General features: G+C 38.0%; 1 protein-coding gene across 1 annotated transcript in view; it reads left to right on the forward strand.

Annotated features, from left to right (window-relative positions):
- The window catches only part of LOC124721117 (CTTNBP2 N-terminal-like protein), a 220,521-nt gene extending 198,582 nt beyond the window's left edge, over nt 1-21,939 (forward strand). Inside the window, 1 exon segment of the mRNA XM_047245933.1 lies at nt 19,798-21,939. Coding sequence (XP_047101889.1) covers nt 19,798-19,844 — 47 coding nt within the window. The 3' untranslated portion in view covers nt 19,845-21,939.
- The last annotated feature ends 5,450 nt before the right edge of the window (nt 21,940-27,389 follow it).

The following is a 27,389-nucleotide window of genomic DNA, read 5'->3' on the forward strand; positions in this document are numbered from 1 at the left end:
CCTCTGCAACTACTGAAAAGGCTGCTGCCCCTCTTCAGGAACCACATGTTTGTCTGGCCTCTCAACAGATACCCCTGCTTTGTGGTTGCACCTATGGTACGGCTATCTGTATCGCTGAGGCACGCAAGCCTCCCCACTAACGGCAAGGTCCATGGTTCTTGGTGGGGGGGAATATGGCAATGTTATTACCACATGTGTCTAAACAAGACAATGCACTGTTATTCTTTTCTTGGCTGCTGAAGGACAATCATCAGCAGATATCCATCAGATAATGAAGAATGGGTATGGGACAGCACGTCTTTTGAAAGCCTCTGTTGTTTAATGATGTGCCAAGTTCCATAAAGGGGTGCTACTGCTTCATGATAATGCATGTCCCCATGTCACAGATATCGTAATGCAGAAGTTATGTCAACGCAAGTGGGAGACACTTGAGCAGCCGACTTGTAGTCCTGATCTCTCGCCATGTGATTATTATCCCTCTGGTCCCTTAAAAAAGGCCTTGAAGGCTCATTGATTCCTGTCAGACAAGGATGTGCAGCAGGCAGTTACAGACTTCATCATGCAGTAGGACACAGTGTTTTACCAAACAGGTATCTTCAACCTGGTGCATCAGTTGGATGATTGCCTCTTTCAAGGAAAATGATTTTCAGAAATAGGCATGAACTGATTTAAAAAAATGTAAATTTAGAATTCGCTTTAGACTCATTATAAACTTCACTCCAGTCAACATTTTTTAAGCTTTTTTTTTAAAAAAAATTCACAGTAGTTTTGGCATTAATCAGCCTCACTGTTTTCTTACAGTGTTTCCGAACCATACATGCAGCAAAGGTGTATAAAGTGAGTAACTGTGGCTTGTGATCTTACAATCTGGTAACACTGGACAGGCATGTTTCTCTTTAACATCTGATTTTTGAATGTATACCTTATCTGTAAGGGTGCTACTGTCGTGAGCAACTTGGGTAGGGAAATTTATGACTGATACCAACTTATAAATGGCTAAAAGCACCTCTAGATCATTAGTCCTTTCAGATTATTTCAAGATTTTTACATTAAAACCACCACAAATTAATAACACCTTCCTTCTGTCAAACAGAGAGCACAATAATTCATGAAACATTTTAATGAAAATATCTCAATTATCGAGTGGAGAAATATACTGTAACAATCACAAATATTACATTTCCCAATGGTAATTCACAAGCACATGCTTCTATATTCTAATCTATACAGAATTCACTTGTTTCTACACTTTTGTGTTTATGTCCCTTTTTTATTTATGTGACAATGCCTTCTTTATCCAGATTGGGTCTACATGAATAAGCATTTAACTTGTAACCAATGACATAAAGATTTTATGTCCCTATGATTATACACTGTTCAGACAGACAGATGACATCACTTTCTTTCCAACTACTAAGGTCTTGCAAACCAGTTATCAGCTCATTTACTTTATTTTTTACCTCCATTACAGTCTGATGAAACAAGTTTATTTCACTTTTTCCTCTATTATTATGAGATGAATTGGGAGTCTCTGTCACTCTAATTTCCTTTAATGCTATCTTCCTGAATTCTAACTTAATGTCAGTGTCTCATCTGACCCCAGTAACCACAGGGATTTGTTTTTGCATGTTGTTGGCCCCCTTATGATTCCTGCTAACAGACCTTCTGGCTTGGCCTTTCCCTTTCTACTGAGGTGTAGACCATGATAAGTATATCCATCTGAAGGAACTCTCTCAACTGCATGTTTACTCAGTTTACAGCAGAGTTAACTCAGCACATAGTGCCACAAAACCCACATTTGTGTGCACAGTAGCTGCATCTATTTTGTCCTGGTCACCCCTAATACTGTACTTTCTGTTTTTATCCAGCATGTTACCAGCTCCCCCAACTATCCACACTTAATCCTCTTTGTCAAAATTCTTACACATTTGATCTAAGTTTGTGGTTGCCAGAGTAACACCAGCACTTGGTTTCACAAAACTTGTGATCTGGTACTCTGCTCCAAATTTTTGCTGTAGTTGCCTACACCCATCCTGTGACTGCTACCTAGCAGCAGAACTCTTCTTTTCCTGTTCTGCTTTTCTCCTGACTTACCTGTAAGTTTCTTAGCATTGTTCTGCTGCACCCTACATTTCTCTACATCTGTATGAGGATCTTCCTTCTGTAATTTTCACAGCAAGTGAAAACTGTTGCTTAACAGAGTTTAAAATTTACTAACAAGATTTCCCCCTGGTGCCCTTTGTTTGCCATCTTTTCCCCGCACCCCTTGTCTTCCCCCCCCCCCCCCCCCACCCTTAAGGTTTTATAATTCAAATTTACAACTGGGTGAGCTGGTTCTCAGGTCAGAGAAAAGCAAAGATTAACTGTAGTATTCAACAGAATTTTTGGTTTGATCTGTACTTTACTTTAGTTTTATATTCTTCTACATCCTAGTACACATTAATTTCAAATATGTTGTTTGGCAATCACCCTTTGAAGTGGATGTATACAGTTCACCACTTTCATCCTGTCTGCAACATCTTTAGTTTGACACTTTCTGTGCACCTTAATTTTTGTTTTATGTGTTTTGTGTATATATTTCAAGTCTCATAAGGATAGATATCAGTATTAACCACTTTATTGCACATAACATTGTAAACATTCCATGTGCTCTTCTTTTGAGGCTTTTTTTGTGACAATGTTTCATATCTTATTTTAGTGTTTCAGTTATAATATATATTGTTAAATTTCTTCTGTCTTATACAGTATAACGCATTAAAATATTCAATTTATGTATCAGAAAGTGTATTTGAATAACTTTGTTTTGGTGGTTACATTAGGACACTGTTATATGTATGGTCCCTCTCCTAAGAATCGTTAGGCACATTTTCTAATGTGTTTCAGCAGATATTTGCAGTTTTGCCACTTGTAGCTGGAGTCAGCCCAAACGAATACTGCTCATCACATCTTTCAGGCAATTCCCAACATTGATGGAAAGTGTTGGTTTGTTTTAGGTTACAAACAAAATGATAAAATGATTTTTAAAGTGGAATTTTATATGCCCATTTGACAAAGTTGTCCCAAATTAGTCTAATGTGATATTCCTTTTATCAATGTGTGACTGTAAAACATGAAGAATAATGAGCAGCAACAGCACCACCCTTGCCCACTCTGACGTAATGACATTCAGAAGTGCTGCTCAGTCGCTGCTGAACTACTAATTATTCTTTGTGTTTTACTGTTCCCATTAATACATATTATAAACAAAATAACACACTAGACTAATATTATGGGACTGCTCTATTGAATGGCATGTAAAATTCCACTTTAAAAACAATTTTGTTTGTAATGAGAAACAGGCCGACACTTTTCGTTGACACTGGGCATCATATGAAAGATGTGAAGAGCAAGATTTGTTTTGGCTGACTCCAGCTACACATAGCAAAAACTAAATTGCAAATATCTGTTGAAACGCCACAGAAAATGTGTCTAATATGTGTCTAATGGCCCATAGGGTGTGTGTGTGTGTGTGTGTGTGTGTGTGTATGTGTGTGTGTGTGTAGGGAGAATGTCATTGGATTTTTCCATGGTTCCTATGTTTTAGGAAGGCAAAGGCATAGACATTGTGCCTAAAGGAAACTGTACAGCTCCTTCAATATGACTGTGTAGTGTTTTAATTAAATTTATGGTTTTTCAGTCCAGAATTGGATTTCCTGTGATAATCTGCTTTAAACAACAATTTATATCCTTTACTTTTTTTTTTATAAATTCAACCAGTGCAAGCATGTATGTACAAAAACTGCAATGTCCTGGTTTATTAACAAGCAGCAAAGACAGCTTGAAACTTTAGAAATTAAGACTGTAGGTGGCGTTGACTGCAAAAAAGATAGTGACAAATGGTATGAACTGAGATGAACAACCAGAAACAAAACACTACATCCTCTGGACAGAGGAGTGGAAGAAGAAAACTGTTCACAATGAATATAAGAATTGGGACATTGAGGAAATCTAAGCTGCCTGCCAAATTTAACAAGGCTTAGAATGGTGTAAGTTAGCCTCAATGAAAAAAAAATTGTTCGTGGTTGTTTGTCTCATTTTATCCCATTTGTCACTATCTTTTTACAGAATAGGTTCCTGTCAAAGGCTTTGATATATAATGTTTGGAGATTATCTTTGGTGTTTGTGAACCAGGGCATTGAGAGTTTTGGCACAGTGTTGAGAAAACCGAAAGTCGTTTTGGTTAGCTTGTTTCTGAACATTTGTCTGAAGTGACCATAGAGTTTTGGCTCTCTTATGCAGGTAACTTTTGTGCTTTGTTTAACTTGATTGTTAACTTTTTTGTTGGACTTTTTTGTGAATGTTGTTCTTGTAATTGAATACCAGTGATACATATAAAGATTTTGTACTTTTTGTTCTCCATCTCTTGAAAGAGTCCTTTACCACTGCTCCAGAACAGGGTTTTGATTACATACAAAACTACCAGTTTTGGAAATGTTCTGTAATGACATATGCTGCTGTTCTCAGAAAACCTTGTTTACTGTAGATGGTCTTATGTTAGCTCCACTCACCAGGTTCAGATGAACTCAATTGAAAGGCAACAGAGTCAGACCATAACTTATTTGGAATCCTATTTTCATGTTAAAAAAATGTGAGGTACATCCGAGGAACTTTACCTTGGATTTCTTGACTGCCAGGATGGCTCTAATTATGGCCAGCAGTTTGGTTAATTCATTAAGCATGTTTAACAAGACCTCATGGTCTATCAAGTCATATGCTTACTCATAGTCTAAAAAGACTGACACAAATGTTTCAGATGTAAGCATACAGTATGTGACAATTATCTGGGTCTGTTTGGCTGTTGAGTTCTCTCGGTATTCACCTGTTTGATTCTCAGCATACACTTCTAATTGTTCCAAGAGTGTAAGTGATAGAGTTTTGTAGGTCACAGTTGGATGGAATTTTCCAGTCTTCGGTTAGGGTTTTCATATTCCAAATTTCTGCTATTTACTTTGTGCTGGATTTCAGTTGATTCTTGGGTAATGTTTCCAGAGTTCTGTGACAACTGAATCATCTTGTGCCTTGCTTTATTTACATCTTGTAGTGTGATGATTAATTTATTCGTTGTCTGACAGTCTGGATTCTGGGAACCTGAACAGGGCACATGGTCTCAATAGAACTTGCAGGGAAGAATATATACCAGCATATATTTTAAATCTATTTTTTTTTTTCAATAGCTCAAGTGAGATGCATTATTGCAAAGTGGTTTTTTGCTGATAGACCTAACAGGAGACTGTTGTTTTCTCATTGTTTTCTGTAGTTATTCCAGCTCCACTTAGAATTCGCAGTAACTGGTGACAATATTATGAAAAGGAAAGTTGCTACTCACTATACAACGGAGATGCTGCAACTTCCTTTTCATAATATTGTTATTTTCATCATATTGTTACAGTCCATCCTGGATTTTCCATTGCTTGATTCAATAACTGGTGAAGCATTGTTTTGGTTCTGGTGCTGATCTCAGTGAGGACACACATTTCCTGTCCCACGCCTGTCTAGTCTAAGCTTGTGCTCTGTTTGGAATGACCCTGTCATTGATGGGATGTTAAACCCTTCTATCGTATTTAATCCATATCATACTGTACAGTTTATTTTGTTTGCTTCAGAGTTTGTTTAAATCTTTATCGTCTGCCTTGTGTTAATACTATGTTATTTGGTTTGTGGGAGTTAAAGGGACCAGACTGCGACGGTCATCGGTCCATACTATGTTATTTATTTTTGGACTAAAAGACACTCTTCAATTTATTGTTGGGCATGTACCTTGTTTTACATGAAATTAATGTAAGTAAAACCTATATTGTAAAAGTTTCTTTGGTATTGCAGTATTACCTAAATTAGCAAAGGAACTGAGAATAATCCCTATTGCTTACATTATTTATGAGAGTATCTGTCAAGTACTATACATATTGAACAGAATATTACAAGCCATGTATCACGTTTTAACATGTTTTAGGGAGAAACAGTTTGTGCCATGTCTGTGACAAACCTGAAAGATTCTACCTGCATATAAATACTACAAGTTCACATGGACATGCACACACACTCTCTCTCTCTCTCTCTCTCTCTCTCTCTCTCTCTCTCTCTCTCTATCTCTCTCTCTCTGTCTCACACACACACACACACACACACACACACACACACACAGGGAGAGAGAGAGAGAGAGAGAGAGAGAGAAGAGGAAGGATAGGGGGGAACTGTGAAATATTAATCCTGGAATCACAGTTACCAGAGCTCACTGTTGTGACAAATTTCATGAGAGACAAACCCTGTACGTACAGATATTAGCCCACTGCTCCAATCACAAACAGATTATAGCCCCAATTTATTCTGTAAGGCTTGAGGAACAATTTAGGAGCCCTTGTTTACTTTCTTGGAATAAATACTGTGAATGCAGTTTGCTTTTATTCACCTTGACCTACATATTTTTAGTCAGTTGTGTAGATGTGTGATATAAATGACTGGCGTGATTGGTTGGCAAATGCAATGTTCTGTTTGAGTTTGCAAATGAAGGGAAAAGAAGCATTTCGAAAGAACCCTGTTCATTACTTGCATGACCATGAATGTGCATAGGATAAATAATACTGAAGATGTAGAACCATTAGACGAGAAGTTCAATATAGTAGCTTTAATTACAGAAACAGAACTAAGTGATAAAATGGTAAAATATTAAAACCATGTGTGATCAAGATAACTAAATTTGAAACTCCTGTCTCTAGCTTTCTTGATTTGAGTCTTCTGTGCATTTTCTATGCTATTCTATATGGATGAGTTTTTTTTACTAAAAAAGTGGAAAGGTACTAAATATGTATAGCATGTTAGAAAAGATGTGGTGTCATTAACACTTCTTCAGTTTTCCTTGTATGCCTCCATATACTCCTCCTCCTACTCCTCCATTGTCATCTTCTTCTTCTTCTTCTTCTTCTTCTTCTTGTCCTTCTAGCAGCATAGTAACTGGCTTGATGTGGCCGATTACAATCTTCTCTCCTATGCCAATATCTTCACCTCAGAGTATCACATACACACAACATCCTCAATTATTTGTTGTACATATTCTAGTGTGTCCTTTCCTACAAATTTGGCCATCTGTAGCTCCCCCTAGTATAAGGCTTAACACCTCACTGATTTTGAGTGTGAACATTTGTGCCTGCTCAGGCTGTTTCACGCAGGCAGGGCAGTTGTGGGATGGTGGGAAGAGAGGGAAATGCTTGCACATCATGTGGTCATGACAATACATGAGAAGGAAGGATCAGTTTTGACAGCGGTGCCATGTGATAGCAGCAGTGGTGAGACAATGTCTCTGCACTTCAGTCTGCAATGTGAGGAATCGTACCATTTTACACAAAAAGATGGCTTTGCAAAATGCTTAGTGTATTGTAAGATGCTGAATACTTTCAGGAGGTTGAATTTAAAAGCACACTACATGTCTCACCACATCAGGAAATATGGGAACAGAAAATGTGAATGATCTGAAGGTGTACAACAGGTTTTAAAACTTAAAAGGAAGCTCTCGAAGTGGAGGAAGAATAGAGAGAAAAATCAAATGAGTCTGCCATTTTGTTGAGCTACAAAATTGCACTACCTTTAGTAAAGATTTTATGCCCTTTCACAGTTGGTTATTTAATAAAAGAATACTTGGTAATTGCAGCTGAGCATTCGTGTCCACTTCAGGTGAAGTTTCACATTGTGCCGTTATCAAAATGTGAGAATCCTGCATCCCAAATAGTATGCAGGACAGACAATGTTCAGAGTCACCTTGCAAAATCTTTGTAAAGATTTTGTTGCATATCCTTTAGTGCTATGTGGCTGTGTAGATATCACAGGCAAGTAGCTGGATGTGACATTCTTACCAGTGTAAAAGAAAAGTGTAGAAAATATGAGTTTGTCAAGGACTTTATTAGTTTATATGTCTACAGATGGGCAGTCAGTCATGTTAGGAAACAAATCAAGATTCATAGCACAACTGAATCAGAAAATAAATCTCCAAGACCCAAATTTGTGGTGATATGCAACTTGAAGTATCTGCAGTTTGATGAGCAACATACAGCCACTCTAGATTCTCCAGGCATTTGCCTCACAATTGATTTGTTTGTTTACATAAGTCACCATCCTATTCCCTGTGGTCGTGGATGGGGTACAGTTCACACTGCTCACAGACTTGCACTCACCATCTGCTCGCTGAGCATGTTTGCTGTGAAGCTGTGAAATCTCTTCCCTGATGTCTTAATGTATCTTATCCATTTTTCTAGTTTGTATTTTCCATCTATTCCTTTCCTGATTGAATTTTCAAAATCCTACTCATTTCTTATATTTACAGTCCTCTAAATTTTCAGCCTTCTTCTGTAACACCAAATCTCAAATGCTTTAAATTCTTTTCCTTTCTGGTTTTTACACAACCAATGATTCATGTGCATACAGTGTTGTGCTCCAAACATACATTCTCAGAAATTTATTTCTTAAATCTGATACAATAGATTTAGTTGAAAGGAATGCTCTCATTTCCTGTGCAACTCTACTTCTTTCATCTTCCTTCCTCACTTCATCCATCATGCACTACTTTCCTGGCTGGAAGGTTTGTTATCAATCCATATTCTGTACTCAAAGAAATGTTCTTTCCACTCAACATGTCTTTTAATTCTTCTCCACTTTCCCAGATGATAGTAATATCAACAGTGAATCTATTATTGACATTTCCTCCTCTTAATTTTAATCACACTTCATAACCTTCCATGTATGTAGTTCACACTTCTTCTATATACGCTTTGAACTGTAGGGTCTTCCATTCTCATTGTTTCCTGTTTGTTCTTATATATATTGTGTATTACACACATTGTTCTGCAATTTATAACTATTGTTTTGAGGATTTTTGAACATCGTGTGTTCCTTTTCCATAGTTGATCTGTTTTTCTAGGTCAATGAATCCTATAAAAGTACCTTGATTTTTCTTTAAGTTTTCTTCCATTACATGTAACATCATAACTGCCTTTCTAGTGCATTTATCAAGTTTAAGGCCAAACTGTTTGACATTTAACAGATCCTCAATTGTATTTTCCATTCTTTTGTGTATTGTCCACATCAGCAACTTAGATACATGAACCATCCAGCTGACTGTGCAATAATTACCACATTTATCTGCCTATTGTATATCTGTGATTGTGTGGATGATATTCTTCCAAGACTCTGATGGTCTGTATCTACCACCACTTTGATTAATTATTTGGTTTCCACTTCCCCCAATGATTTTATAAATTCCATAGGAACGTAGCTCACTATGCAATAACTGCCACATTTATCTGCCTGTCGTATATCTAGAATTGTGTGGATGATATTCTTCCAAAACTCTGATGGTCTATATCTGCCACCAACTTGGTTAACTGTTTGGTTTCCATAGGAATGTTAACTACTGCTTTTGCATTGTTCACTCACATGTATTCCAAAAGGTCAGTCAAACTCTGATTCTTATACTAAAACCCCTATGTCCTCCAAATTGTCACCCATTTCATCTTCTACCATGCTGTCAGTGAGTCCTTGGCCCCTAGTAGAGGTCCTCTATCTGTCCTTTTTATCTATCCCCTCTCCCCTTTGTATTTAACAGTGGAATTCCTCTTGTACTCATAATGTCAACACATTTGCTTTTACATTCTCTGGCAGTTGTTTTGACTTTGCTTCATAATGAATTTGTCCAAATGACATATTTCCTGTTACCATTTCATGTTAGCTTCCTTCCACTTCCTCATGATTTCATTTCTAAATGAGATGTATTTATGTATTCCATTCTTTTTGTGGAGTTTTTGTATTTCCTTCATCGATCAATTGAAACATGTCTTCTGGCATGCCCAATTTCTCCACAGTTACTTTTTTATATCTATATTTATCTGTCCAACTTCAGTGATAACCCTTTTCAGAGATTTCCACAACTTCTTCCCTTAATCACCTACTGTGTTGTTCATTACCACAGCCTCAGGAAACATTGAAAACATATCATCAGTCCACATTTCCTTAGTATTCCACTTCCTTGTATGTTGATCATCTTGGGGTTTCTCTTAAACTTCAGCCCACTCCTCATTATTATTAAATTACAAACTGAACCTATATCTGCTCCTGTGTACTCCTTAAAATACAGTTATGATTTTGTAAGCTCAGTCTAACCATGAAGGAATGCAGTTGATGTCTCTCTGCATCTCCTGGCCTTTTCGATATATGCTGCCTCCTCTTGCAATTTTTGAACTGTGTATTTATCTCTACCAGTTTGAATGTTGTGACTGATTTGACTGTTTGGTAACATCAATTAATTTTACAGTATGATTTTACTATATGAAAACTTGGGTACATTGTCTAGTATAAAAAATTTAAGCAATATTTCAGGATAGGAAAAAGAGGAAAATTGTATAGTTTGGTCAGAAAAAGCCAAAGTAAAGTTAGTATCCAGCATCTTTAAAATATTTGTGAAATTCTTGTTCTTAGTAAAATTAATTCATAAAACAGAACAGACAGCAAATCAAAGAAGTTATTGGATTCTCGGTTTTCGAAAACCAGAACCCCATGAAAGTTCACTGACTATAGTGCATCACATTTTATTAGTTTTACTTGCACATTTTTGTGGATAGATTAGAGTCATATAATTTATACTTTATTTCATTGGATATTCATTAAGTGAAGTCCACCCTCTTAGCGAAGTGGTTATTCCGTCTGACTACCATGTAGCAGGCCCAGGTTAAATTCCCAACAAGGTCAAAGATTTTCTCAATTCAGGAAATTCAGGAACTGGGTGTTTTGTTGTTATCATCATTTCATCATCATTGACACGCAAGTCACCCAGTATGGTGTCAACTGAACAGACTTGCAAATCGGTGGCCGAACATTCCTTGGTGGGGACTCCTGGCAATCAGTGCCATACGATCATTTTGTTTCATTAAGTGAAAATATCTACCAAAATTATTTCTTGCTGAATGTGATAAATCCATGTGATAATGTCATGATGCTGAAAAACTACATCTTCCTTTAGACACATTTTGACAGTGCTACTATTGAAAAGTGTGGAAATTAGTACTGGAAATTGGATTTTGCATTTGTAATAGAAAAAGATAAAGCAGTATTGTGATGCAAGTGTGATTATTTGGAGAAATAATTTGCTAGCATAGGCTGTGAAAATTTGAAAAAGAATATACAGGGTGAGGCAGCCAAGTCATAACACCCCTTGGATCTCCCCAACCGTAATAGATACAAAGATGCCATTTGGACAGTGAATTGCAGGGATAGGGGCTACTTGAATACATCACATTTCATGTTTGTGCTTTATTACAGAGGTATGAGCCCATCTTTGTTTTTTTTTAAATGGAACCCTATGTTAAATTTTAGCGTACTATGATGGGCTTAAAAAGATGGTATCAAATATGTGTATATCATAATATTCAGGTGAATAGTTTTTGAGACACAAATATGTTAGCGGATTGTATTCATCCTTCTTAGCAGCATAGTCCTATTCAACCTTTCCTGTTGACCACTGAGGATCTTAACAGGAAGGCCATTGTTTTCCTGCTTCTCGATAATGCTGCAAGATGACACACAAGGTAGCTGGAGAGAAGGCTATAAATGTGCTGCTGGGGTAATGAGACATCGCATTTCCATCACAGTTTCTTGGAGCAAACATGTACACCAATGAAGAAAAGTTATATATGATTCTAGTGTATGGTGAAAGCAGAAGAAATGCTGTTAGAGCACTAAAGCGATATGGACAGCTGTATCTTGATCGTGAGTGTTCTACGTGTGAGCTTCTTGTACGTATTTGCAAGAAACTACTTGAACTGGGATCATGGAATGCCATGCTGAGGACAAGGCAGAAAACCACAACTGGCGAGGTACATGAAGAGGGCATTCTAGCATTGGTGCATAACAACCTAACTGTTTCATTGCGATGTATCGCCTCGGAATGTGGTTTAACTCAAAAAAGTGTTCTACGCATATTGCACCGGCGTAGATTTCACCTGTTTCACCTCTCGTTACATCAAGCACTCTGTGGTGTGGATTTCGAACAGCGCAAGGAATTTTGCCGGTTTGCTCTGCAGCGCTTACAAGATGATCCAACGTTTTTTCAATGGGTGCTTTAGCAACTTTAACCAACCACAGTAATGTGAATTTGCATGATATGCATTACTGATCAATAGAGAACCCTCATCGGCTTCGACAGGTACAGCATCAGCAACCATGAAGTGTTAACGTGTGGTGCGGCATTGTCGGAAATGCCATTGTGGGGTCGTATATCATTCTGGGTATACTAAATGGCAATAAGTATGCACAGCTTTTGTGAAACATTCTGTCCATTTTGCTGGAAGAGGTACCACTAACTATGTGTCAGTGCATGTGGTTCCAACATGACGGCTGTCCTGCTTACTCTTCCCGTGTGGCTACAGAGCTGGTAAATGAAAAGTTCCTGGATTGTTGGATAGGAAGACGTGCTGAAGTGAAGTGGCCATTCTCGTTTCCTGATTTGACCCCTCTCAATTTTTTTCTGTGGGGAACAATCAAAAATAAAGTGTATGCTCAAATACCAACTACACCAGACGATATGAAGCAACATATCGTTGGAGCGTGCGCTGATATCATACATGACACCCTTCACAGAGGACCGAGCGAGGTGGCGCAGTGGTTAGCACACTGGACTCACGTTCGGGAGGACGACGGTTCAATCCTGTCTCCGGCCATCCTGATTTAGGTTTTCCGTGATTTCCCTAAATCGCTTCAGGCAAATGCCGGGATCATTCCTTTGAAAGGGCACGGCCGATTTCCTTCCCCATCCTTCCCTCACCCGAGCTTGCGCTCCGTCTCTAATGACCTCGTTGTCGACGGGACGTTAAACAATAATCTCCTCCTCCTCCTCCTCCTCCTCCTCCCTTCACAGATCATTCAAATGGTGACTACGAATGTGCATTGCTGCAGAGGGGAAGCATTATGAGCACATGCTGCAGTAAATTTTTGTATCCTGTACAGTATTTATTTTGCATCTTTGTGTGTTTTAGCTTTTTATTGTGATCAATAGTAAATATTTTCAAATAGAAAACAAATATGTATGAAATAATTGTGACCAATAAGGGCCTCCTCATTTACATTTGTATTTCTGTTACTTAAAATGCATTAACATCTTGTAGTATTTTAATACTGTTTGTTGTCTACTATTTTGGTATCACAGTTGTCAAATAACTGAATAATATTTGCGCGACATCATCAGTTAATTTTTGTGCAAAGTATCACAGTATGTATTACTATTGTTGGGTAAATGGACGTGTAAATGGATGGACTCGCAACATTTACGATGTACTCTACACAACAGGAAAGGTCACATTGGACAATGCCGCTTCGAATGACAAACATGATACAAGAATATATCTGCGTCTCAGAAACTATTTGCCTAAATATTATGGTATACACATATTTGAAACTGTCTTTTTAAGCCCATCATGTTACACTAAAATTTAATATAGGGTTCCATTTAAAAAAAAACCAAAGATGGCCTCATATCTCTGTAATAAAAAAAATGTGATGTATTCAAGTAGCCTCTGTCCCTGCAATTCACTGTCCAAATGGCATCTTTGTATCTATATCTATTACAATTGGGGAGATACAAGGGGTGTTATGACTTAGCCGCCTCACCATGTATGCATGTGTTCATACAGAATCAGAAGATAAACCAGGAAGCAGACAATTTCTTTGTGGGATGTCATTTGCTTTTAAGCAAGTGGAAGCTTTTTTGTTATTTAATTGATGCAAAAGTAGTCATGGTGGGCTGGTGGGTAGAGCATTAGACTTCTACCCTGTAGATCCCAAGTTCAGTTCCAGATAAGGGTAGGGATGAAACTTCCTGGCAGATTAAAACTGTACGCCGGACCGAGACTTGAACTCATGACCTTTGCCTTACGTGGGCAAGTGCTCTACCAACTGAGCTACCCAAGCACAACTCCTGCCCCATCCTCACAGCTTTACTTCTGCTAGTACCTCGTCTCCTACCTTCCAAACCTTACAGAAGCTCTCCTGTGAACCTTGCAGAACTAGGACTCCCAGTACATTGTCCTCCATGGTGAGTCTTCATCAGAGACAAGGTATAGTCTGGAGTGCCACAGGGAAGTGTCATAGGACAACTTTTATTCTCTATATAGATAAATGACCTGACAGGCAACGTGTGCAGAAATTTACAGCTGTCTGCTGATGACACTGTGGTGTATGGGAGGTTGTCATAGATGAGTGACTGTAGGAGTATACACGATGACTTAGACAAAACTTCTACTTGGTCTGATGAACAGTAGCTTGCTCTGAATGTAGAAAAATATAAGTTAATGCAGCTGACGGGAAAAACAATCCTGTACCATTTGAATATAGAATTATTAAGGTGCAGCTTGACACAGTCACAATGATTAAATATCTAAGTGTAATGTCACAAAGTGATATGAAATGGAATTAGAATATCAAGTGGGCAGTAGGGAAGGTGAATGCTTGACTTTGTTTAATTTGGAGAATGTAGCAGGGGCTGACAGGACAGGAAGGGGTAACTTGGGTGGAGGGTGTGAGGACGCAGATTATTGGAGACTGAGGCCAAGGCAAATATGGAAGCATGGATTTATTGCAAGAATAACTTCCATCTGTGCAGTTCAGAGAAGCTTTTGGTGAAGGGAAGGATCCAGACAGCTCAGGTTGTGAAGCACTCATTGAAATTGAGCATCTTATGCTCACTTTCATGTTGTGCCACCAGCTGGTCAACTTTTTCCTTGAACTAGTTTGGCAGTAGCCATTCATCCTGGTGAACAGCTGATTGGTAGTCATACCAACAGAAAAAGCTGTGCAGTGTTTGCCACAGAGTTGTTATATGAGATATTTGTTTTCACAAATGGTGTGGCCTCTGATGGGGTAGGAAAAGCTTGTGACAGGAGAGTGGTGGAGGATGTGCTGAGTGTGTGGATTGGGCAGGTCCCGCAGCTTCGTCTTCTACAGATATATGATGGGTGGCTGATGGAACAACAATTTAGAAGGTGTTGGAAGGACCTTGGGTAGGATGTCCCTCATTTGAGGGCATGATGAGAGATAATCAAAGCCCTGACCAAGAATATATGAGGACACAGTACTGGCTGATCCTTGGGGGTGGTGAGAGGTTTGGGGAATGTGAGGATATGGCATGGGAAATTTATTTGTGGACTAGGTTTGTGGGGTAGAACCTGCCTGTGAAGGAATTCAGGAGACCTTCAGTATATGGGGTAAGGGAGTTCTCGATACTGCAGATATGTCGCCTACAGGTGGTCAAGCTGTATGGGAGTGATTTTTTGTTGTGGAAGGGATGGCAGCTTTCAAAATGTGAGTACTGTTAGTGATTGGTGGGTTTGATGTGGACAGAGATGTGGTTGGAGCCATCATGGAGGTGGCAGTCAACATTTGTGAAAGTGAAGCAGATGGGAGAGAAGGTGTTGAGGTTGTGAAGGAATGAGAGCAGGATGTCATGGCTCTGAGTTCAGATGATTAAAATACCATCAGTGAACCTGAACTAGACTAGGGTTAGGAAGTTCTGTGAGGCTAGAAAGGTATCCTGTAGATGACCCATAAATAGGTTGGCATGGGAGGGTGCTGTGCCTTGGATTTGTTTGTATACCTTCCATTTGAATTAAAAGTAGTCATGTGTGAAGTTATAGTTGGTGAGATATATAAGGAATGAGATGGTGGGTTTGGAGTCTGAGGGACACTGGACGAGGTAGTGTTTGATAGTGGCAAGGCCATGGGCATGAGGGATGTTGGTGTATAGGGAAATGGCATCAATGATGATAAGTAGGGATCTAGGAAGTAAAGGGATGGGTGTAGTGGATAGTTGGTGAAGGAAGTGGTTAGTACCTTTGATGCGAGACGCTACATTTTGGGTAATTGGTTGGAGTTGTTGGTCAACAAGAGCAGAAACTCTCTTAGTAGCAGCACAATAGCCAGCTACAATGGGGCATCCTATATTGTTTGTTTTTTGGACTTTGGGGAGTATATAGTAGCTGGTCATGTGGGTAGTTTTTGGGGTGAAGAGGAGGGGTGAGGTGGACTCAGGTGAGAGCTTCTGGGAAGGGACTATGGTTTTAGAAGGGATTGGAGGTTATGTTGGACTTATGGTATGGGATCACTATGGAAGAGCTAGTAGGTGGAAGAGTCAGACAATTGGTGAAGGCCTTCTGCCAGGTAGTCACTGCAACTCATTGTAACACAGGTGGAGCCTTTGTCTGCAGGTGGGATGATTAGGTAGCAATTTGTTTTAAGTTTGTGTATGGCTGTCCTTTTTTCTGCAGAAAGATCAGTGTTCTTAGGAAGAGATGTGGGGCAGGATAGTGAAACCAAGTTCAAGGTAGGAATTCCTGGAGGGTGACCAGGGAGTGGTTAGGTGGGAGGGAGCAGGGACATGATTGGATGGTGGTATGAACTGCAACACTTGCTACTTCAATCCTATCATAAGCTTTCCTGCCCCATCAGAGGCTGGGCCATCTGTGAAAACAGCCATGTCATATACCAACTCTACTACAAACACTGCATGGCTTTTTATGTCAGTATAACTACCAACCAACTGTCCACCAAGATAATTGGCCACTGCCAAAGTGTGGCCAAGAACAGAGTTGGCCATCCAATGGCACAACATGCAGCTGAGCATAACATACTCAATTTCAGTGGCTGCTTCACAGCCTGGGCCATCTGGACCCTTTCTTCCACCAGCAGCTTCTGTAAACTATGCAGATGGTAATTATTCTTGCAACACATTCTTTGCTCCCGTAATCATCGTGGCCTCAATCACCAGTAAACCACTGTCCCCACACCCTTTCCAACATTTTCCACTTCTCCCCTCCTGTCATCCCTCCCAGATTCAAATCCTGACATCACCTTCAGTGTGTGCTGCTTCCCCACCAGCTCCAACAACCACATGTCACATGCCTAGCCTGTGCACCAGCCACACTTCCCTCTCGCATTCCTAGCTAGCAAACTAGCTGCCTATCCCATAGCCACTAGCCACCCACTTCCAATCCCTCTTCTTGCCTCCCATCTCTCTCTCCCTTTACCCCCCCCCCCCCGACCTGACACTAGCCCCACCACAACCTAATCCACCTGATGAAATGCAGCACTGGCATTGTAAGCCTAGCCTACTTTTCGGGCTGTGGGCTCTTTTAATCCAAAAGTATTTACATGTTACCATAAATTTCCTACAAAATTTGAGCATCATGTATGCTCACAGATGTCTTGCTTAGCACACAGCACATGAGGCAAACTGGTTAAGTCTGAGTTGTGAAAGGGAATAATTTTGTAGTTCTTCCAGAGATATTTGCATGAGTTCAAAGTGAGAATTTATGCTGTGAATTACAAAGGTTTTGAGAAAACAGAATGTTAATATCTAACTCACTACAGTAGGTTTCTATGCAATCAATATTTTCTAATAGAATGTGCTTCTTATCATGATGTTGTTTTGGTATGTGTACTAGATTAAGCAAAAGCCATAAAACTTAAATGCCTATTTTGTGTAAAAACCAAATGTTGTGGACAGAAATAGATTTCATATAAAAATAAAACATTTTACTTATACTGTTGAGGATGTGTCAGAGAATTAAATGGTTCCTGCAAAATTGATATATGTTTTCCATTGCTGTTAAAGCAGTGAACTAAGTGACTCCCAATGTAGCAAAAACAGGAATTCACTCAAGAACTAATTCTCCCTCCCCTCCTTCCTGTCTGGTGCCCTTTATCCATACAGTTCCAGATTGGGATTGCTATTGTATTGCTATTCTGTGGAGAACCAAACATACACATCTCTAGGCTATTGTTACAGTGGGATCATCACTCTCAAAGACATTTAAAGCTTCTGCTAGCTCTCTTCAGGAAGGAATCCATGTACCTCTTCTGTGTGTGTCTAGTGTAATCACATGGTCAAATGTGACATTGTGTTACCAAGTGTTTGTTCATTGTTTATCTGAGGTGGGAACCAGCTCAGTATATACCTAGTTTCATGTCGGAAACTGCCTAGAAACTACATCCAGACTGGCCGGTATACCTGCCCCCTTTGTTAATCTGCGAGATGGATTTGATCCACGGCCAGTGTGCCTCCTCATGTCCCGGAAGCAGGTGCTTAAATGTCCTCAAGTATCTGGGCCAGTCACTGAAGAACTAATTCTGTCATTTGTAGAAAGAAGGAACTGCAGATACAATGTTTCAGACTGTTTGTTATGCTTTACCTAGATCAATGTAAAAACTGTAACCATCACATCAATATTTGCAATTTCTTAGAAATCAGGTTAACTGTGCTACCACATGTCTAATAGTAACCCAAAAAGCAGTTCAACTGTTAAAACCAAGCTTGATTTCAGCTATAAATGGGAGAAACTGTTTGTTCAACTTTGCATAGGGTATAATGACAGTACCTTCACTTCTTGCCTTCCATCAGGGGACACAGATGTTGGTCTCAGTTGTTAACACAGCAGAGATAGAGGCGTACATGGTCTGTTAGTACCTATGATCTTAGTTTTTGTGGAATTCTAATTTTGAGACACTCTGACAACAGTCTTGCAATCAAGATTTTTTTTCATATCTTTGTATTTCCATTTTTGTTTACTCTTCATAAAGATTGTAAGACTCAGTATTTTTTGCATCCTCATTTAAAATCTTATTTCCTGAAGAAACTGTCTTACCTTCACTGGACATATCCAAAGCCTAATAGTGGTTATATTTCATAAAAATTGTGGAAAATGGCTTTTCAGACAACTCTCTTCAAATTTATATTCAAATTAGGCCATATTTTCTATGATCTATGTATGGAAATGTGTGTATGGTTTCTTTTAACTCTTCTTTGCAATTATTGTGCCACCAAAGACTGATATAAATACTAGGCACACCACTCTTGCGAAGAACCATTGTCATAGTGTAGAAATGTGGCTGAGTTAGCTACTCATCTCCAAAAGACAAAATAAAATACAGAATAGTAGTTAAACTAACAAAAATTTAACTTTTTTAAATTGTTATTATGGGACAAAGCTTTCAGAGAAACAATCAGTAAGCTGCGTTTTCGAGGGGCAACATGAGAATTTTGCCATAAATACGATTAATGTTTATTATTAAATTATGTTGTCATACTGGTTCCTGAACATGAATGTTATTGCTTAGTAATGATTCTCTTGCCAAATTAGTAACTGAAGAATGATATTCTTATAATTCACCATGATATTACATTGACTTTTCTAGCTAACTGCATGTAGCCTTTATTTTTACCACAGTCTCTCAATTTGAGAAAACAAGAAAATTTTATCTACTGCAACAGGAACTGGAAAAACTGTGGCAAGGTAGGCATCAATGCTAAACTGCTGGAGATGCATCTTGAGCTTTTTGAAATAAAGGTTCATTGAAAGTTGAGTGATAAATAGTCTAGTGGGATAAGTGTAAAAATTTGACATAAGTTACAGAGGATTCAAGTTTCAGATTAAGGTACTAGTTGCAAATAGGCAGTAAGATTCAAGCAGTTATATCTGGGTCTGTTATTCTATGTGGTATCTATTGTTCTGCATTGTTTCTACATTTCCTTCAGTTCCTTGATCCTTTAGTTACTCAAAAAGTCATTCAGATACTCAAGATTTGTCTTGAAGCATTTAGCATTACTGCAAACTCAAGTGTCAGTTCTCCCAATTTCTGCTGTTGGTAAGTACACAGCTTTAGGTTATGAGCATAGGTTATCATTCTCATTTTTTACTTTTACTTGTTGAATTAAAGATATACTTTCTGTTACAGGTCCCGATGACATAGCTGCAAGAATTGTTCATTATTCTGGCTACTAATCTGTGTGAGAGAACAGCACTGCTGTTTTTTATGTGCAGTGAAATGCTAAAATAAAACAGTATGCGTTTCACTTTTCTTGGATTGAGACACATCAGAACAACATGTGATTGGAATATCCCCAGCTACTTTATATGTGCATGTAACATCCACTATATTCCAGCCCAAAAAACAAAGAAAAGAAAAAAAAGAGAATATAACCATGTATTTATGCACAGTTGGGTAGGCTTATAGCTATGTCCATCTGCATGAAACATTAGAACTTAATCAAGACTCCTCAGAAAGAAACACAGTGCCCGTTATTGAGTGCATGTACTTTAACTCTTACATAACGCCATCTCTTAGTGTGCAGTTTCCAAGTAGTGAAGGGTGTTGATGGATAAAAATAGTTCAACTGCAGTAAAAGTCTATTCACAATAATAATTTATATTGGAAATGAAATAGCCACCAAATCTGACTGTGGTATAAAGCCTTCAGCACTAGTGGGTCACACACAGGTCTTGCGTGAAGGTTCTGTAATGATACAATATGTACATATGAATAGCTTTACTGTATGTTGGGCTTGAAACTGAAGTATTCTTCCTTAAAATTTGTTTGGTATTAGTGGCTACATGAAATAGTCAAAAGTGTAATGCATCCACTGCGAGGTTTATGAACTGTGTAGAACTAAACAGCCTCCTTCCCAATGTCATTCCAAGGTACAAAGGCAGACATTTTATTATTTTTAGAAAAGTTAGGCAGAAGATTACAGTAATAAATGATATTCCTCATAGGCAATGATCATTTATGTGCATTGTATGTCACTAATTATGAACAAATATCATGATACTCTTAACTCTTTATGGATGTATACGTGTGTCTGTAAGGAGGTGTTTCGTGGCTTTTTTTCTTCTTTTGTGTTACTATTAGCATTCATCTGAGTTATCTTGCATCCTCTGGTATCATAAAAATACATTTTGTGTACATTATTATCCATATTCTAACCCTGTGCTGTATAAGCAATTCACAGTATGTTACATCCTTTGGTATTATATAAATAAATTTTGTATACTTTATCATCCATATTTTAACCTCTTGCTGGACAAGCAAGCCATAACATAACTGATAACTGTCTGGTTGAACAACAATGCTTTGAAGGTCCATATAGTGGCAAACTCACAGTATACACAAAGAGACTTGATCTGTTACAAACATTCCTGAAATTGTTTTTCTTATGTATTTTGCCACTTTGAATATTCTTTCTACAGTTGAAGCTGTACATGTGAAAAAACACGTGAAGAAGAAGAATAAACAGTAGTATAAAATGTATAGTGTTTTGATTAATTGATCTCAAAATTATTTTTAACCATAGTGAAATAAAGTACAAACATGAATACTGGGAGAACATTTCATGTCATCTCACTTTATAAAGATTAGAATGATTACAATGACTGGTGAAATATTCTCATACTTCTAAATCTGCTAATTATTTCTCTGTGAAATAGCAATAAACAACACAGGTGCATTGTAATGTCCTTAAGCTTTGTAATATATGCCTGTACAATGTAGTGATAAGGTTTTAAGTCCAAGGCTAAGATTAATATAGTCATCTGCTGATCCAACTGTTTAGCATACAAGACTAGTGAAATTTTCAGCTTATACATTATAGTACTTGTGTGTATATAGAATGAGACAATGGAAAAGGGAAGCCAGTCATTGTGCAATGTTGACTCTTTGGAGAATGGTTTTTGGAATATCTATGTACATGACCACTGTGTAGTGGTTGAGGTACATGTTTGTTTGACCCTTCAGCCTTTTTTGCCAGATAATGTAGAAACATTGAAAATACATAACTTTTGTCAGTTTTGTATGTTGTTTTCATTTTCTTATGTGCAGTGTAAATGCTGCATAGATTCGAAAAGTAACAATAGTAAGAGTAGTAGCACTGACGTAACTGAAATTTCATAACTGACTGGACAACAAAGTGGCGTTGCTTATGCTGTCATAAGTGTGTATGGATCAACTTAAGTATTTTTGAAGAAAAAGTATTTGTACTAGGGAGAGTCAAAAATGTAACCAGAAACTAGAAAGTAAGAAAGAAAATAAAAATGAGAAGCATTTGGTGGATTTTTTTGTATGAGGTGATTTAAAGGAAGTGAAACTACCATTAGAGATACTTTTGGGAAAATACAGAAAATAAAAAGTAGCATCAAGCTCTATTTTTACTGAGAACAATTTTTATGATTTGTAGACAAATTATTTTGAACTTCTTTTTAAGAGTTCTAGCTATTATTTTCTGTATTTGCATACTTGTATGGTATACATGAACTGTTCTCCACTGTAGATAAAAAAATACTGAAATTTTGGCCAAGTTCTCACTGTAAAAAAAAAAAAAAGAAAAATATTCAACAGTAATCGGAAAAACACTTTTCCTCCAAACAAAAGTACAAAGATGTAACCATCATTTTAAAAATATCTTATTTTTGTGTGTGTGTGGGGGGGGGGAGGGGGGGGGGGGACTTTCATGTGTTTGATAACATATATTCTTTTTCATGTCTACTACATGTATGCTAATTAGAATAATGTTTTAATCCTTTGTTACAATGGAATAATGAAAAGCTCTCATGTTCCCAGCTGAGTGAAACTGCCATCCAGCTGGAAACCTGAGGGCTTTTCATCAGTACTATATGCTGAGTGAGTCTACATTCAGACAATGGAAAGAGTTGTGTGCGTATTTATATAAATCCAGTACTAGCACAAAGAACATTCAGTTTGTGAGTTTTCTGATGCAGTTTGCTTTTGTGATTAAAGGGTACTGTTGTTGTGAATGCTAGAGAAACACAAGAGTAAGAAATGATTAGAAAGTTTTGGACAACCTGAAGGATGCTACACGTATATTTGCAGCTTATTTTGATTTAGACTTCTTATTTAAGTGTTCCATGAACCATTTAAATGTGACAACATAATGACAAAGAATGAGTCATTTTCAGGCATATTTAACATCTGCATCTGGCATCTACATCTACATCGGTACTTTACAGTCCACCTTAAGGCATGTGGTGGAGGGTACCCCATACCTCTACTAGTCATTTCCTTTCCTGTTTTACTCACAAATAGAGTGAGGGAAAAGTGATTGTCTATACGCCTCTGTATTAGCCCTAATTTCTTATATCTTGCGTCTTTGTAGTCCTTAAGCACAATATATGTTGGAGGCTATAGTGAGCTTTAAATGCCACTTCTCCAAATTTTCTCAATATTGTTCCTCAAAAAGAACATGTACTTCCCACCAGGGATTCCCATTTGAGTTGCTGAAGCATCTCTGTAACACTTACATGTTGTTCAAACCTACCAGTAAGAAATCTAGCAGCCCGCCTCTGAATTACCTCGATGTATTCCTTTAATTTGACCTGGTATGGATCCCAAACATTCAAGCATTACTCAAGAATAGGTTGTACTAGCATCTGATGTGTGGCCTCCTTTACAATGAACCACACTTCCCTAGAATTCTCCCAATAAACCGAAGTTGATCATTCACCTTTCCTACCACAATCCTCACATGTTTGTTCCATTTTGTATAATTTTGCAATGTTATGCCCAGATATTTAAACAATATAACTATGTCAAGCAGAACACTACTGATGCTGTATCCAAACATTATGGGTTTGTTTTTCCTACTCGTCTGCATTAGCTTACTTTTTTTTACATTTAGAGTTAGTTGCCATTCATCACACTAACTAGAAATTTTGTCTAAGTCATCTTGTATTCTCGTACAGTTACTCAACTTCAGCACCTTACAATGCACAACAGCATCATCAGCAAACAACCACAAATTGCTGCCCACCCTGTATGCCAAATCGTTTATTTATAAAGAGATGAGGAGTTGTCCTATCAAACTTCCCTGGGACACTCCTGATGATACCCTTGTCTCTTATGAACACTTGTCATCTAGGGCAACATTCTGGAAGTCTTTGAGCCACTCACATACCTGTGAAACTATTCCATATATTCATACCATCTTTAACAGCCTGCAGTGAGGCACCATGTCAAATGCTTTCCGGAAATCTAGAAATATGGTACCTGCCTGTTGCCCTCCATCCATAGCTCACAATATATCATCTGAGGAAAGTGAAAGATGAGTTTTGCACAAGCAACACTTTCTAAAACCTTGCTGATTTGTGGGCCTAAGCTTCTTGGTCTCAAGAAAATTTATTGTATTCAGACTGAGAATGAGTTCAAGGATTCTGCAGCAAACTGATGTTAGGGATATTTGTCTGTAAATTTGCAAATCCATTCTTTTACCCCTCTTATACGCAGAAGTCACCTGCACTTTGTTTCCAATCTCTTGGGACTTTACACCATGTGAGAGATTCATGAGAAATGCAAACTTAGTAAGGGGCCAATGCTATAGTGTGCTTTTTAAAAACTGGATTGGGATTACATCCAGACCTGGTGATTTATTCGTTTTTAACTTCTTCAGTTGTTTATGCCAGGGATGCTTATTATTATGTCATCCATTCAGGAGGCTGTTTCATAAAACAATGGTATATTTGTATGATTCTCCTGCATGAATGATTTCTTGAATGTAAAATTTAAATCTTCAGTTTTCGTTTTGCTATCTTCAACTGCCACACCACATAGGCCAACAAGTCACAAAGCTGTAGATCTACTTAGTGACTACTTTACATAAGACCAGAATTTTCTTGGTTTCTCTGCCAGATCTTTTACTAAGGTATGAGGATGGTAGTAGTTGTATGGTTTGTGCTTAGATCTTTTCACAGATGTACGAATCTCTACTAACCTTTACTTGTCATCATTTGCGCATTCTCTTTTGAGCTCAGCATGCAGCAGCCTCTGTTTCCTCAGTATTTTCTGAGTCCTGTTATCAAACCATCGTGGGACTTTCCCATCCTTAATCCACTTACTAGGCACAGAATTCTCCAGACCATGATTTACAATTTGCCTGTAATTCCTCCACATCCATTTTAATGGAACTAAGTGATGTCAATTCACTGTTTAAGTGAGATGCTAATAACTGCTTATCTGCTCTTTCTAGCAGAAACACTTCCCTAACCTTCTTAACTGATTTATTGACTTTTGTAACCATGGTTGCTATAATGACATCATGATCACTAATCCCCATTTTTACACTGACATTGTCATAAGGTCCAGCCTATTTCTACCTACGAGGTGTGAGAAATTTACATTCCATATGGGCTGCTAAACTAGCTGCTCAAGACAGTTTTCAGAAAATATTTTTAAAAGTACTTCACATGACAGACTGTCTGTAACCCCTGCAATAAATCCCTACACATCCCAGTGTACACTCAGTAGGCTAAAGTCGCCTCCAACTAGTAATGCGTGATACGGGTATTTACATGCTATTGACCATAGATGTTCTTTGAATGACTCCGGGAACTATTGATATTTATGTATGGCTGCATACTGGCAATTTGTCAACAAATTTATGTAACAGTAGAAAATACACTAATGGAAATACTACTAAAACAAAACTCCAATATTTCCATAACCATGAATATTTTGACCAAAACTCAATGCTATGTGAGATTATTTTCAGTATATAAAAAGGTCACTCCTACAGATGAAAAATGGTGCATGTCTACAATTGCTGTTGTGTGTTTGCAACATTACTGAAGCTTTTCAGGTGAAGATCACAACATAGCAAGGCAAGAGAACATGCACATGTAGCTTATCACTATCTTTCCAACTTTGAGAAACACTGTATCATTGGCATGAGGGACATTGGAAAATCATACCAACATGTCATAATGACTCCAGAACAAGTGGTAACAAGATGGACTCAGGACAACAGTATGCAAGAGGAGTGGGCGTGAGTCCTTCCCGAAGGACTACACCACGAGTAGAACATACGACTATTTGACTTGCTGTGACGAATAGATGGACAACAAATGGAATATGAGCTGAGCTGAGGCAGAGGTAGAATGTCACCACTTACTGTTGTGAACAGGTTGCTGGAAGCTGGGTTGAGATTGTGTCACCATAAACTGTTTATGCGTTCCACAATACCACAGATGACAGAGAATTGCATGGTGCAGAGCTGTACTGACACATGTAGTGGCATTCTGTAGTGTTCAGAAATGAGTCTTGCATCTGTTTGTGTCAGTCAGATAGGTGCCAGTGCATTCATAGATGACATGGTGAAAGACTGCAGGAAGCAGTGATTCTTTGATTTGTCATCCAAAGAGCATGTGTGGGGTGTGATGATAAGAGATATAACTTCATACCAGCCTCCAGCCAGCAATATTCATCAACTGACACAGCATGTCTTTCAGGCATGGCAAGAAATTCCTCAAGGTAACATTCAGAGGTTGTTTGTTTTCATTCCAAAGTGAAAACGAGAGTGCGTTAGTGCCTCATACCAGTGGCTATAATGGACCTCTGAATGAAATGGGAGTTTAATCATTATATAGCCACTATATGATGATCATCTCCACATTGTTTGATAGATATTAGACTGGTGCTTCATTATATAAAAATCTCATTATTTTACAGGTCCATCTTGATCAAGATGGACCTGTAAAATAAAGTGTCAAAAACATGATCACAGATTCATTTTCAGACTTTATATCTCTATTTCTGTCAGTGTATTTAGTTTAGTAATGAAAGAAAATGTGTAATGACTTTACAGCACATAAGCTATGCTGCTATACCCTTTATTCTTTTTTTGCTATGACGGTTTGCTCAGCAGAAACTTTTTGAGCTTGCTTTCTAATTTAGCTATGCTATCCTTAAAGCATTTTAGATAAAAAAAAAAAGCTGATACCAGCATATTTCACTGTTTCCTAAACATCAATCAAATTTAGTGAAAAGCAATGAGGATCATTTCAGTTTCTAGTTTTGTAGTTGCAGATACCATTATCCATCTGAAGTATAATGGCTTGTTTACAGTCAAATTCATGAGAGAATATCTACATTATACATATAATGCTGAAATCTTTAAATAGTTGTGTGCATCATATTTTAACTGAACACTGCATATTATTCTTGTTGTTGTTTTTGCTATTGTTGTTGCTCTGGTCTTAAGTCCAAAGACTGGTTTGATGCAGCTCTCCATGCTATTCTACCCTGTGCAAGCTTCATCATCTCTGAATAACTACTGCAACCTACATCCTACAGAATCTGCTTCCTGGATTCATCTTTTGGTCTCCCTCAATGATTTTTACCTCCCCACTTTCCTCCAATATTAATTGCTGATCCCTTGATATCTCAGAATGTGTCCTGTCAGTTGATCCCTTCTTTTAGTTAAGTTGTGCCACAAATTTTTCCCCCAAATTCTACTCAGTACCTCCACATTAGTTATGTGATCTATCCATCTAATCTTCAACAATTTCTCTAACACCACATTTCAAAAGCTTCTATTTACTTCTTGTCTAAACTGTTTACTGCCCATGTTTCATTTCCATAAATGGCTCCTTTTCAGAAAAGATTTCCTAAACCACTTAAATCTACATCTGATGTTAACAAATTTCTCTTCTTCAGAAACCCTTTTCTTTCCATTACCAGTCTACATTTTATATCCTCCTTACTTC

This window comes from Schistocerca piceifrons, chromosome X (assembly GCF_021461385.2).
Source record: "Schistocerca piceifrons isolate TAMUIC-IGC-003096 chromosome X, iqSchPice1.1, whole genome shotgun sequence".
Taxonomy (NCBI): Eukaryota; Metazoa; Arthropoda; class Insecta; order Orthoptera; family Acrididae; genus Schistocerca; species Schistocerca piceifrons.